Raw genomic sequence first — 13590 nt, 5'->3', positions numbered from 1 at the left:
CCAGTGAACTCTAGCCCTGTGAGGGTGGCTGGGAATCTTTAGCAACAAAAAAAGTCTCATGAGAGACTCATGTTGGTTAAACTGGCATAAATTCAATGCAAATCTATTATCATTCTTGAAGATAATACTTTCTCTCCAACTTGCTAACTGGGTCACTGATGCAAGGAAACAGGGCCGTGAGGGAGGCAGCAGCTACAAATCTGGAGCATTTCTCCTCTACCTGAAGAAGAATGTATGCCTTTAAGTTGACACTGAAGCTTGCATAAGGTCACAGTACGGATGGCAGTTCAGCAAACACCCATACCAACCCAAAAAATTGCCAGGGACACATGCTGTGGTCAGGATGTTTTTATTAGTGCTTTCAATTCAGGCACAGCTCAGTTGATGTACATACAGTACACACACACTCTCTCTCACACACACACACCCCTGAAAAAACATGGTCCATGCTTTCCTTTGCTCCATAGCTAGTGACAAAGGTACTCAACAGAAAAAACGACACCCAACCATCCTCCATGTTCTTGGTCTCTACAGAGATCTGCTCCCACAGCAGAAGTTTGTGGTTGAGAAAATACTTGAAAGAAATAAGGCTCTGGGATGGAAAGTTGAGGGAAGAATGCTGGGGTTTTATCAATTAATGTGTGTCACTATGCAACACTGTTTCGAGGCAATACCATTGCCACTTCTCTTGAGTCTTCTGCTAGCTCAGGCTCAAGGACCCACGCACAAGAGTTCATTTCTAAGTCTTAATTCAAACAGTGCAACCATTTTCTCACTGCATGGATTGAATCTGATCACAGCAAATCAGTCCTGTAAGTACCTATTGCTAGCTTTCACACATTGAGTGCAACTCTTCACAATACATTTTGCATATGCAATGGGCAATTTACAATAATGGCAGACTGATGTGCAGGACTCATTGCTCCACCATGGGAAGAAGTCAGCACAGACTGACAAAGCAGCCACAAGGTGACCAGGAAAGTCTTACCCTATTAGATCAGACTCTTGGCAGAAAGGTATAACCTAACAACAATTTTAAAACAACCCAGAAGCCAAATGAACGCTATCTAACGTGGTAATATTAGTGCCAGTCTTGCTTTGCAATAAAATTTGAGAACCAAGAAAATAATTACAATTTTATTTATACCTCATCTTAATGTAGTATTTATATAATCACTCAGATGGGTGTTTAAAGTAATCCCTTACATAATCTCAGCAATTCTTACAACAACCTTGCAGGGTTACCAGATAGAGGGCTAAGGTTGAGAGGTTATGACTTGCCCAAGGCCATCTAGCAAATTTACAGCTAAAATGAGATTTGGACTAGTCTTCCCAGCACACACAATTGCTCTAGCTCTTAATACTTAGACCATGATTAAATTCACTAGTTACTTGCAAGCCCCATGGAAATAAATGGGTCAAGTTAGTTGTGGTTCAATTTCAATAAGGGCAACTAGTTTTAAATAGATTGGGACCATAGTTTTAAAATACTGCTTTTTCTGCATGCTCAAAGAACTTCATGTATATAATCTCAGTAATGTGTTTGTGTGTCTGTGTTTTGTTTTATTGTGTATTTTGTGTTTTTATCTTATATTTTTATATTGTGAACCACCCTGAGATCAATGGATGAAGGGTGGTATATGAATTTAATAACTAATTATAGTAGCTGAGGTGAGATTTGGACTTCCCAATTTACACTATCATCCACCAGACTAGCAGCTCTCACAGTGCTTAGTGTGGGCCCCATCTCAAAATAAGCACAACATCCAGGCCCTGACACACTTCCCTGCAATCCTACTGACAGGGGACAACAAATATTATCAGTTCTTCCTAGCTCATCCGATATGGATTATCTTCTTACATTTATACTCCACCTTTCTTCCACCATGGAAGCCAAAAGGGCATAGATGTAATTCCCAGGTGGTCACTCATCCAGCCACTGACCTAAGATCCGCTTAGCTTCAAGAAGGTGGTAGCTTCATGTGCCTTCAGAAACATGTTGTATGTGTGTACCTTTGTCCATCTCTATGTCACCACATTATTCTCCCTAGTTGGATGAGAAAACATTCTTCTAGCAAAGGGAGCCAAAGCAACCGTAATACTGTTGTCATCTGGAAAAAAAGTGACAAGTGGGGTGCCATAGCGTTCTGTCCTGAGCTGGTTGTTGTTCAACGTCCTTATAAATGACTTGGATAAGGAGCTGAAATCTGCAAATTCAAATTTGCAAATTCAAATTTGCAGATAACACCAACCTGGGAGGGGTAGCTAGTGCCACAGAAGGCAGAATCAGAATTCAAAATGACCTTAACAGACTGGAGAACTGGGCGCAAGCTAACAAAATGAATTTCATTAGGGACAAATGTAAGGTTCTGCACTTAGGCAGGAAGAACCAGATGCACAAATATAGGATGGACTTACTAGCAGTGCATGCAAAAAGGATCTAGAGGTCTTACTGCACCACAAGCTTAACATGAGGCAACAGTGTGATGCAGCATCAAAAAAGGCAAATGCTATTCTAGGCTGCATCAACAGAAGTATAGTGTCCAAATCAAGGGAAGTAATAGTAACACTCTATTCTGCCTTGGTCAGACCACACCTGGAATACTGTGTCCAATTCTGGGCACCATAATTTAAGAACGATGTTGACAAACTGGAACGTGCAGTCTGGAAACAAAGCCTTATGAGGAATGGTTGAGGGAGTTGGGTATGTTTAGGCTGGGCAAGAGGAAACTGAGAGGAGATAATGATAGCCATTTCCCAATATCTTAAGTGCTGTCACATGGAAGAGAGAGCATGCTTGTTTTCTCGTACTTTTGTGGGTAGGACTCGAGGCAATGGCTTCAAGTTACAAGAAAGGAGATTGTGACTAACATTTGGAAAAAACTTTATGACAGCAAGAGCTGTTTGGCAGTGGAACAGACTCCCAAGAGAGGTGGGGGACTCTCCTTCCTTGGAGGGTTTTAAGCAGAGGTTGGATGGCCACCTGTCATGGATGCTTCAGCTGAGATTCCTGCATTGCAGGGGGCTGAACTAGATGACCCTTGGGGTCATTTCCAAATCTTAAGAATCTATGATTGTTGGATTTCCACTTGAGAAGTCCAAATTAACCCCTACTCACTGGATGGCCTTGGGCAAGTACTGGCCTCTACCTTCAGAGGGTTGTTCTGAGGATGAAATGGTCCCCTGAACACACACAGAAGGAACTGCCTCCCTCAATAATTTGAGGCTTGCTTTTCTGTGCTTGTTGTTTCTAACCTGTACATTTCAGGATCCAGAAGAGGTCAATGCCAGTTACAGCTAGTTCACACATTACAGACAAGGCACAAGGGTGCCTATTAATAACAAGTTAACCTGTTTTAATATGCTCACTTTCCAGGACATTCTTGATATGCATGGTAAAGGTTATCTGAAACTTTATACAGTTCCTGCTGGGTTGATTATTATTAATGCCGTTCAGAGAGCAGAAACCACTGACTCTTGGAAAGTGACTACTTAGTTGGTGAGGGGTTATAGACAGCACATGGGAACTGGCAGAAGCGAAGTGAGGCAGCAGTTCCATGTATGAATGCTGATTCCACACTTTTTTGCTGTTGTTAACACACTCAGACCCAGGTTCTTACTGAGGTAGTAAACCAGCACCTAAGCTGCACCTACATCAGGCTGCAAGTGAGAACATTTATAACCAAGCATTTCTTCAAACAAAATTTTAAAAAATCTCTGCACAAGGAAACTGGCATGTAAGGAAAAATGTTATTATGTGCTAGTTTTCTATGTGCAGTTTTAGACAGAGGGGCATTCAATCATGTAAGTCCTACATGTAACTGAAGTCTAAAATGGAACAACCCAGATGCAGTTCTGAGTAAGAACCTGGCCTAAAAATGGTTTTAAAAAAACGAGGTAGCCTAGCATGCGTTGCACTGTAACATGAGAACTAGCCTTAGTTTTCACCTAGACAGTTGCAAGACGTTTTGGTGTCTAATACAGAAAAATTCAAAGGTACTTCCTCCCTCACTATAAATTAACATGGGACACATTCCACAGGGAAGTTCTCCTGAAGTGATACCCTTGTGTGGAGTTCTACACTATAAGCTCAAATCTGTCTGCCTCCCACTGTACAACCCTCAACGCTGCCCAAAAATCTGCCACCTGAAGCAGCCACCTCACCTTGCCTCATTGCAAGAATGCCTCTGGCTTTACCTAATGCTTCTGCAGATGTGTGGAATGGAAGTGACACATGCATTACAGCCAGGTGGGTGGCTCAAAAGACTTCAAATACTGTTGTGAGGTGGAACTGGTGTCTTCAGACATACTGTAGGTCTCCATTGGGGAAGCAGACAGATTGGCTAAGGCAGAAGAGAAACCAGTGTTGGAAGGACTAGCGGTGGAGCATATGCCCGTGCTGCCCAGGGCGGGTATGCTCCTGAGGGGGGCGTGGCGCGGAGGGTGCCCTCCCAGGCGCAGGATAGCCGCTTGAGTGCCCAGAGCGGCGCGTGTGCCCTGCAGCCAGGGACGGAGCAAACCGCTTGTGGGGGCAGAGCGAGCTGCCCGTGGCGGACATTTGGCCCGCCGCCCGCCCGCCCGCAACTCCCAAGCCTCCCCCAAGCTGTCAAAATGAAGGGGGAAGGGGGGAATGCTGCTGGCAAAGCGGCGCAGCTCCCCGCCTCACCCCAACAGCTTGGGGTAGGCTTGGGACTCGTGGGCAGGCGGGTGGCGCACCAAGTGTCACCCCCCTCAGTGAGGGCACCTGGGGCGGACCGTCCCCCACCGCCTCCCCTTCCTACGCCCCTGGGAAGGACAAAGACCATAACCATGGGACAACTCAACAAAGATATATATGCGCGCGCACACACACACACACACACACACACACACACACAGCGCTGTAGCTGTTAGTTACATTCTGAACTTAGCTTCTGTTTGGTGAATACAGATTTTTCCACTGATGACTGTAAAATCAGGACTGGACTCCAATCTCCATTCACGAAGCACAAGCAACATTCCACCTTCCAAAAATACCTACATTCCCTACATGAGAATATTTGCCATTGGATGAGAAAGCATGGCCAAGTTTGGATCAGCAGAGGGAAGTGGCCTCAGAAGCCCCACAAAGACCTCCCTCTTCCTCCACAAGGCCTCACAAACTATATCACAGCAGCTGTTGAGAGTACAACATTCAAGAGGAAGTAATGAAGCATATTTAGCAGCATGAAAGTGGCTTGTCTTTTCATGGCAGGTTCAATGCCAGTTTAGCCTATTGCACATGAAGACAGTGTTTTCAATCTACTGTTTTGCTGCAGACACATACACTGATATAGAATAATAAATTATTTTCATCTTCAACCCCCAGCACTCTGGACTTGCACTGCTAGTGGTTAATAAATAAACTCTCTCTCTTAGGGTTAGTTCTATGGTAGAAAAGGTCAGGATTTCCCACCAGGTACAAAAATAAATAGGGGGCCATTTGTTTAGGGCAGCCTTCCTGTAGTCCTCTATACTGGACCCTGCTGGTGGCAGAGAAGCAAGGGTAGATCCATGAGCAGAAAGGAGTCCTTAAAGCAGAGATTAAATCAGCAGTCTGGAGGATCTCATTAAGAAACGGGTGTGGCTCGGGCTTGTGGCATGAAGGAAATGTGTCTGCACCACCTTTTAGACAAGCCATCTGGAATGGCAGCGGCTGAATTCTGCAGGGTTTTGGTGGACAGAACACTGAAAAGGTTACCATCTTGTTTGAAATGGAAAGCATCTTGATGTTTGCCTTTTTGAAAAAAGGAATGCCAGTTTATGGGAACTGAGGGCTCAATCCAGGTTCACCTGCAGAAACTTCAGTGAAATGAAAAAGAAGAATACAAAAGCTTTTTAAAATTTCACTGGCATTTGCACAGGAGAATGTCCTGCTGGACTATGCTAAGGTATTTTGAAAAATAATATTTACAATTTTCCTTGCTCCCAAGAATACAAATATTCTAGGGTTTTTTTGAGGGCAAGTTTGGACATTTTCTTGTTATTTTTAAACTGAAGTAATAAAATTGCTATACTGGGTGCCATAATCTTTCAAAAGTCCAAGCATATATACTTTCTGGAAGAGCTATAAAAACTTCCTCTATGGTTCAGGATTAAGCAAGAGTGGAGTAACTTCAACTCAAATATTTTCTTCATATATTGTATGTTTGTTTTATTTTTAGCCCTTGAAAAAAGCATTCTAGAAACTGAGGCAGCTAGCTTATTTCTGCTCCATTCACCATTTTCTTTTCTCACATATGGGTGGCCAAGGGCAAGTTTAAAGGGACATCATTATTATTATTATTATTATTATTATTATTATTATTATTATTTTCTACTAAAAGGACTCTGAATGGTACTTAACCAACGATTCCCCCAAGATTTAGCCTGCCCAGAAATCTAGTTGCCATACTCTGCAGTATTATGCTCAGAGGAAGCATACACTGAATTCATTTTAAAAATGATTTAAATAAGAAAAGGCCCTTTAAAAAAATCTGACATGGGTAAATTTAAATTAGACTTTAAAAATGTGAATGCTTGTTCCTTTTTCCAAAGAGTCTAGTTTTATCTCTTTTCAATAAGTCTCCCCCCCAACAAAACAAGGAACAAGTTGAAACCTGTTCATAGTGCATCTCTTAAGTATAAAAGTGCAATTGTATACTTTCTCCTGTTAAATAATGGGACTTACTCCTGCCAGGTATGTATGCTTAGTATTTCAATCTTTGAAAGCCAAACACCATAAAGGAGAAGGCTTAAAAATTCAGATTAAAGTCTGCCAACCCCAACAAGGAAATTTATTTCCAGGGAAGAAAAATGCAATGCTTTCCTCCTGCAAATAGATGCCTCCTGCAAATTCATATCTGACAAAAATTAGAAACATTACCACACAGAAATGGATCTAGAATTTGACAGGCCTTTGGGCAAGGCAGCCTTAGTTGGTCCCTTTATCTTTCAAGTGGCAGGGGTGGGCAACCCAAGAATTTTCTCACATTACTTTTGCCCTTCTTGGGAGTTTCATGCCAAGGGAAAACAATATGTTGTGGAGATGGGAGGCTCTTTGCTACTCATGGGGTGTCCAGCCATGCCATATTTTAGAGCTAGACCTCGGAATTTTCTCATGGGTGGTTGTAAATAATGCATTTAAAAATCATCCTCAAATGATTTCACAAAACAAAAAGAAAGAAAAGTGCACTAAACTTTGGAAAATTATAAGCAGCCGCAACTAAGACATGCCATGATTTCTCAGGAGGACTTGACTTGCCCTCTCTTTCTCTCAATCAAACCGTGATTGTTCAGAAGAAAACAGGAATGGAGCCAAGCTGCAGACAGTCCTCTTATGGGCCTTCCAACACCTCACAGAGAGAGATGCCAAACTATGAGAACCAGTCCAGGAGGAGGTAAAGCATAATGGCTACGAGGGGCATGCAGCTGCTGAAGACCACAGGCAGGAAGACAAAGAGGCTGAGAAACCGCAGGGACCGTGTCAAGATCTTTTCAAGTTCACTATGAGAACCAGGACTGGCTTCAGGAGGCTTGTGGACATTAAGCCCCTCACCCAACCAAAGGCTACCTTGCCCTATCAAGAAGCCCTGACTCTTTTTCTGTCCATGGGCACCAAGAGGGCTGGACAGCAGATCTGTGGGCCGCTGTGGAAGGGGCACTAGTGTCCGGGCTGGGACTACCAGAGGCATCACCATGGCCTCCTGAGTGGCAGGTCGTGAAGTGTTGGGTGACACCACTCTCAAGCTGACAGGAGAGTCAGAGTCCTCAGATAAGCCACGTTGGACATTTCCCTCTTCCAGGTGGTTTAGAAAGCAGCCTTCTAGTAGGACAGGTGGACTATCACGACCTGGTCCTACCAACTCAGATGGTGCCATTGTTGCATACCCTGGCGTGCATCCTTCCTCCTCACTGTCCCTGGAGTCATCACCACGCTGCTTGGCATAGTGCAGCATGATCTCCTCTGCCAGGGAGCTGTTCAGTGCTCTCTCGGGGCCTGTCCAGTTGACTATCAGGTCACGGTCAGTCAAGACACTCTGCCGCAAGGCAATGAGAGACGGTGCAGGGCTGCTAGGATTGCCTGAACCTTCCTCAGCCCACTCCTCTCTTCCTCCAAGCTCCTCTGCTCGGAGCCGGCTCAAGTGGGACAGATAAAGCTGCTCCAGCTCCCGGTCTATGGCATCTTCCTCCAAGCGGTAGGGCAACTCTTGGTACCTTCTCAATTGCTCCTCCATGCATTCCTCCATGAAAGAGCCCTCTGTAGTGAGGTCACACTTGCTGAACTCAGGCACATCCCACTGCCCTAAGGGAAGGGTTTCGGTTCCCAGTACCAAGCCCCAGGGCACTTTCAGCTCCTCATGAGATGAGGGATGGACCTTGAAAGCAAGTGCCTGTGGGGAATCGGTGAAATCCACAAGATTGTCTTTAGAAGGTTCCTTCTTTTCTGGGGAGTTGGTGGTGATTGTGAGTTCTGGAATCTAGGCAAAGTGAGGAAGAAGAAAAGATACATAGAGAAAATGGCAGAATGTGATTTTATATTCAAAGCAATAAACACATCCATTTGTGGAGCTGCTGGGAAACCTTGCTAACATCAAGGGTCATCATTATGATTGCAAGGGACTTCTTCTCTTTTTTGCTCATACTAAATGTTAAGAAATGCCACCAGTGTATTACACTTTGCAGCGTAGAACACTTTATGCAAGCAGTTGCAGACCAGAAAATGAAAAGTAGCCACCTTGTCTACCCTCCATTTTCAACTCCAGACCAATTGTTCCAACAGATACTGTATCAATCAAATCTCAAACAGTTCCAGGGCTAGGGACTCCACGAGTACATTTGCTTGGCAAAATGTTTCATGAACATAGATTGGGTCACCTCATGCCACTCCCCACATTCTCTCACATGTGCAGCTCATCACTGAGGCAAGCTACCAGGCCCTCCGTGGCCTACTTGCTGCTCCCTCTGTTCTGGGTTCCTTGCTGCTTCTCCAACTGGGGAGCCTGGACTTTGCCAGCACTTGGGACTTGGCCACATTTTCCTTCCGGTTTGTATCTAATGCAAATGGGCAAGTTGTTTTTTAAGGAGGCTATTTTTCTAATTAATTAATTTGTTACTAAATTATCATTTATGTATTATCAATTTCATAAAATTTATACACTGCTTGATTGTAAAAAAGCCCCCTTTGAGTTATTATTGCATTTATTTATTAATTAAATTTACATCCTAACCTTCTTCCAGAAGGAACATGGAGTGGCAGTAATTATGTTGTTGTTGTGGCTGTTGTTTTTTTAAAAATTTGTATACTGCCATTCATCCAAAGATCACAGCGTGGTTCACAACATAAAAATACAAAATTGGAAAGCAAAATACAACAAAAGCATAAACAAACCAATAAACCCTCTCTCACAATCAAATTTAAAGACCACAGAATGTTTAATCAGCCAAAAGCCTGATTACAGAAAAATGTTTTTGCCTGGCCCCTAAAGATATGTAGTGAAAGCACTAGATGAGCCTTCCTGGAGAAAGCATTCTGCAAACAAGGAGCCACCACAGAAAAGGCCCATTCTTGTGTTGCCACCCTCCAGACCTCACATGGAGGGGGCACACAAAGAAGGGCCTCCGTTGATGGGGAGAGGCAGTCCTTGAGGTACAGTGGTACCTCGGGTTACATACGCTTCAGGTTACAGACTCCGCTAGCCCAGAAATAGTACCTTGGGTTAAGAACTTTGCTTCAGGATGAGAACAGAAATTGGGCAGCAGCGGCGCAGCACCAGCAGGAGGCCCCATTAGCTAAAGTGGTGCTTCAGGTTAAGTACAGTTTCAGGTTAAGAACGGACCTCCAGAACGAATTAAGTTCTTAACCCGAGGTACCACTGCACTGTGCTCCAGAGCTGCTGGAAAACCAGCACTTTGAATTGGGCCCAGAAACTATAACATGTTGTAGGAATCCAAACTACTGGAGCATAGACAGCAGTAGTTAGGCTGTCCCTGTCCAGAAAGGGGCACAGCAGGGCCACCATTTGAAGCGGATGGAAGGCACTCCGTTCCACTGAGGCCACCTGGGCCTCAAGCAACAGCAATGGATCCAGAAGTATTTTATTTATTTATTTGATTTATATACAGCCCTTCACCGAACGATCTCAGGGCAGTTCACAAGATAAAAATACAAGTTAAAAACACAAATAAATAGTTAAAACGAAAACAACAAACCAATAGCTCCCCCCCCCTCAAAAAAACCACCAACACATTTAAAAGGCTGCAGAATATTAATCAGTCAAAGGCTTGGTTGAAGAGGAACATTTTCGCCTGGTACCTAAAGATATACAATCTTCAGAGGCAGCCCTACCTATAATGCATTGCAGTAATCTAACCTAGAGGTTAACAAAGCAGGCAACAGAGTCATCCCTGTCCAGATAGGGGCGTAGCTAGGCCACCAGCTGAAGCTGATGGAAGGCACTCTGCACCACTGAGACTACCTGAGCCTCAAGTGACAGCAAAGGATCCAGCAGAACCCCCAAGCTATGTACCTGCTCTTTCAGAGGGAGTGTAACCCCGTCCAGAGAACCTCTTACTCACAGTGCCTTTGTCTTATCTGGATTGAGTTTCAGTTTATTGGCTCTCAGATAAATATACTTGAAGTGTGTAGTGGATGGAGCATATCCATTGAACTAGACAAGTTGTGGGCCTCCAGATGTTGCTGAACTAGAACTCCAATGATCCCCAGTCAGCATGGGCCAGGGATGGTTTCCCACACGTGGAGCCAGCCACTCAAGTGAAGGACTGTTCGGAGGTATAGGGTGAGACAAGTCCAGGTGCATACCACCCTGAGCACTTTGAGTGCAAGTACAAGTGTTATTAAACAGTATTTGCCACACAAAAAAGAAAAGTGGAGGAGAATGTAGGGAAGGCAAGAGCAGAAATCCTAGGAGGATGAGAAGTCATTGCCTTACCAACCGGACTGTTCCAGAGAAAGTGTGGGACAGGCTGGGTTTCCCATTCAAAGCAGGAAGAGTGTTGCCTTGCAGAGCAGATTTGTGATTTGCTGCAGTTAAGTCCCTTGCTTCCCCTAGTCTAGCGGTTCTCAACCTGTGGATCCCCAGATGTTGTTGGACTACAACTCCCATCATCCCTGAGCTCTGGCCTTGCTAGCTAGGGGTGATGGGAGTTGTAGTTCAACAACATCTGGGAACCCACAGGTTGAGTAAGGCTGCCCTAGTCCATTGTATTTGATTTACCAAATCAATATTTCTAAAATTTAGGAAGAATATTATTTTTCTTTTTGAGGAATTTTGGTTCTAAAATTGTCAGAAAAAGTTCTAAAGAGTGAGGTATAAATTGTTTGAATGAATTGTACATGGTGGTATGTTTAAAACCATAGTACTTTAATAATAAATATGACATTTAAGTTTATCTCCTTTTATCAATATCTCCAAAAGCAGCATTTATTGAATTCTCAAAAAAGAAGATACAACATTTATAGAAACTTCATTCCCTGAAAAAATTTCAAGGCTGAGGCAAAAATGTGTTCAAAAATCATCTTGCATGGCATTGAGAGGGTGATGGGAGAAAGAGTTCATGTATAGAAATGAGAAACATATATGCAATGTAAAATTGAAAGAGGACGTTTGGAATTTTTTATTAATACAGGGATCCCAATTGGTGGATGGTTTGAATTAAGAGAGTGCTACAAAAATAGATATTCAGAGCTATTTAACATACTGGACAGTTATAAATCTCTGTAAAACAGGTGTAAGAAAATCTTCTGGTTGCTACAAGAACAACATTTGCAAGCTGCTGGAAAGAAAACTGAACCAACCATGTTGAGAAAATGGCTATGAATGGGTTTCTGAGCAAACTTGTGATAATGTATAAAAAATAATCAGAACTATGTTGGAAATGCCAAAAGATACAGGGGACCTTCATGCATATGTGGTGGTCATGTAAACAAGCTGAAGAATATTGGGAAATGATTGATGTAGAATTTAAAAAGATGTTTAACATCAATAGGAGTATAGCATCTAGATCAAGGGAAGTAATAGTGCCACGGTATTCTGCTCTGGTCAGACCTCACCTGGAGTACTGTGTCCAGTTCTGGGCACCACAGTTCAAGAAGGACACTGACAAACTGGAACGTGTCCAGAGGAGGGCAACCAAAATGGTCAAAGGCCTGGAAACAATGCCTTATGAGGAACGGCTAAGGGAGCTGGGCATGTTTAGCCTGGAGAAGAGGAGGTTAAGGGGTGATATGATAGCCATGTTCAAATATATAAAAGGATGTCACACAGAGGAGGGAGAAAGGTTGTTTTCTGCTGCTCCAGAGAAGCGGACACGGAGCAATGGTTCCAAACTACAAGAAAGAAGATTCTACCTAAACATTAGGAAGAACTTCCTGACAGTAAGAGCTGTTCGACAGTGGAATTTGCTGCCAAGGAGTGTGGTGGAGTCTCCTTCTTTGGAGGTCTTTAAGCAGAGGCTTGACAACCATATGTCAGGAGTGCTCTGATGGTGTTTCCTGCTTGGCAGGGGGTTGGACTCGATGGCCCTTGTGGTCTCTTCCAACTCTATGATTCTATGATTCTATGTTAAGGCTGACATTCCCCCCAGAATAGAGATTTTCCTACTGGGTATAACAGATGGTGAAATTCCTAAGAGGGAACTTTATTTTTTTCTCTGTGCAGCTACAACAGCTAGAATAATCTATGCACAAAAGTGGAAGGACAAAGGAATCCCTACAAAAGAGGACTGGCAAAGTAAGTTAATCGAATGTGTGGAGTGAGCAATTATGACAGGGAAGATAAGAAATCAAGATGAGTCACATATAAGTGAGGAGTGGAAACAGTTTGGAGAATATTTAAAGAAATATAATAGTCAAATAAACTTCCATGTAGGGCTAGACCTATAAGCAGCAGTTAAAAACAATTAGAATATTGTATAGAATTAAATTGGGTGGTATTAAAGAATATGCAGCTCAACAAAAAACAAATAGGAAGCCATGGAGGGATGGGTGGGGAAGTCAGGGGATATGGGATAATTAAAGATAACTGTAAGTTGTATGTATTGAAATTTTGAAAATGCATAAATAAAATTTTGAAAAAGAGAGAAAATGGCTATGAAATTTAAGCAAAAGCTTCCAAACACCCCCTTGTGGCTGCAATGGTGGAAGAGAGGGAGGAAGGCATGTGGGAGCACAAGGTGCACCAAGGTTTATTCCCAGAATGTTAAACCATGGCTTAGCATGTTGCCCACAGGCGGCCAGTGTGTGTCCATGCACAGCTTTGGTGATGACATCATGGCTTCTTTAAATCAGTTTCCTACTGCATCTAATCACTGTGAACCAAACAATGGAGTCTAGTTATTAAGTATACTGCAGTTAAGAAAAGATAGTTTATGGGATGGATATGCTGTAGCTGTCAAACTTTAAATCGGGGGGGGGGGGGTATTTCTCCCAGTCTAAATGGGTGCTGGAGGGCCATAACCTTGAACAGGTAAAATACTTCAGTTACCTAGGGCTCACATTCCATCATACAGGATCTTGGAAGCACCATTGGCAAACCTCCCTTCAAAAGGCGGAGATTACAAAGCTAGCCATAT

General features: G+C 43.3%; 2 protein-coding genes across 3 annotated transcripts in view; both read right to left on the bottom strand.

The window, feature by feature from the left end:
* HSD17B10 (hydroxysteroid 17-beta dehydrogenase 10) overlaps window positions 1–13590 on the bottom strand; it is a 239552-nt gene that overhangs the window by 49917 nt on the left and 176045 nt on the right. The gene's annotated exons all lie outside the window — the stretch shown is intronic.
* The window catches only part of PPP1R3F (protein phosphatase 1 regulatory subunit 3F), a 45455-nt gene continuing 36057 nt past the window's right edge, over window positions 4193–13590 (bottom strand). The window contains exon 4 of the mRNA XM_053370976.1: window positions 4193–8477. Coding sequence (XP_053226951.1) covers window positions 7374–8477 — 1104 coding nt within the window. The 3' untranslated portion in view covers window positions 4193–7373. The remainder of the gene's footprint in view (window positions 8478–13590) is intronic.

The sequence above is a fragment of the Podarcis raffonei genome, chromosome 17, assembly GCF_027172205.1.
Source record: "Podarcis raffonei isolate rPodRaf1 chromosome 17, rPodRaf1.pri, whole genome shotgun sequence".
NCBI lineage: Eukaryota > Metazoa > Chordata > Lepidosauria > Squamata > Lacertidae > Podarcis > Podarcis raffonei.
This window is presented reverse-complemented; position numbering and strand designations above follow the sequence as displayed.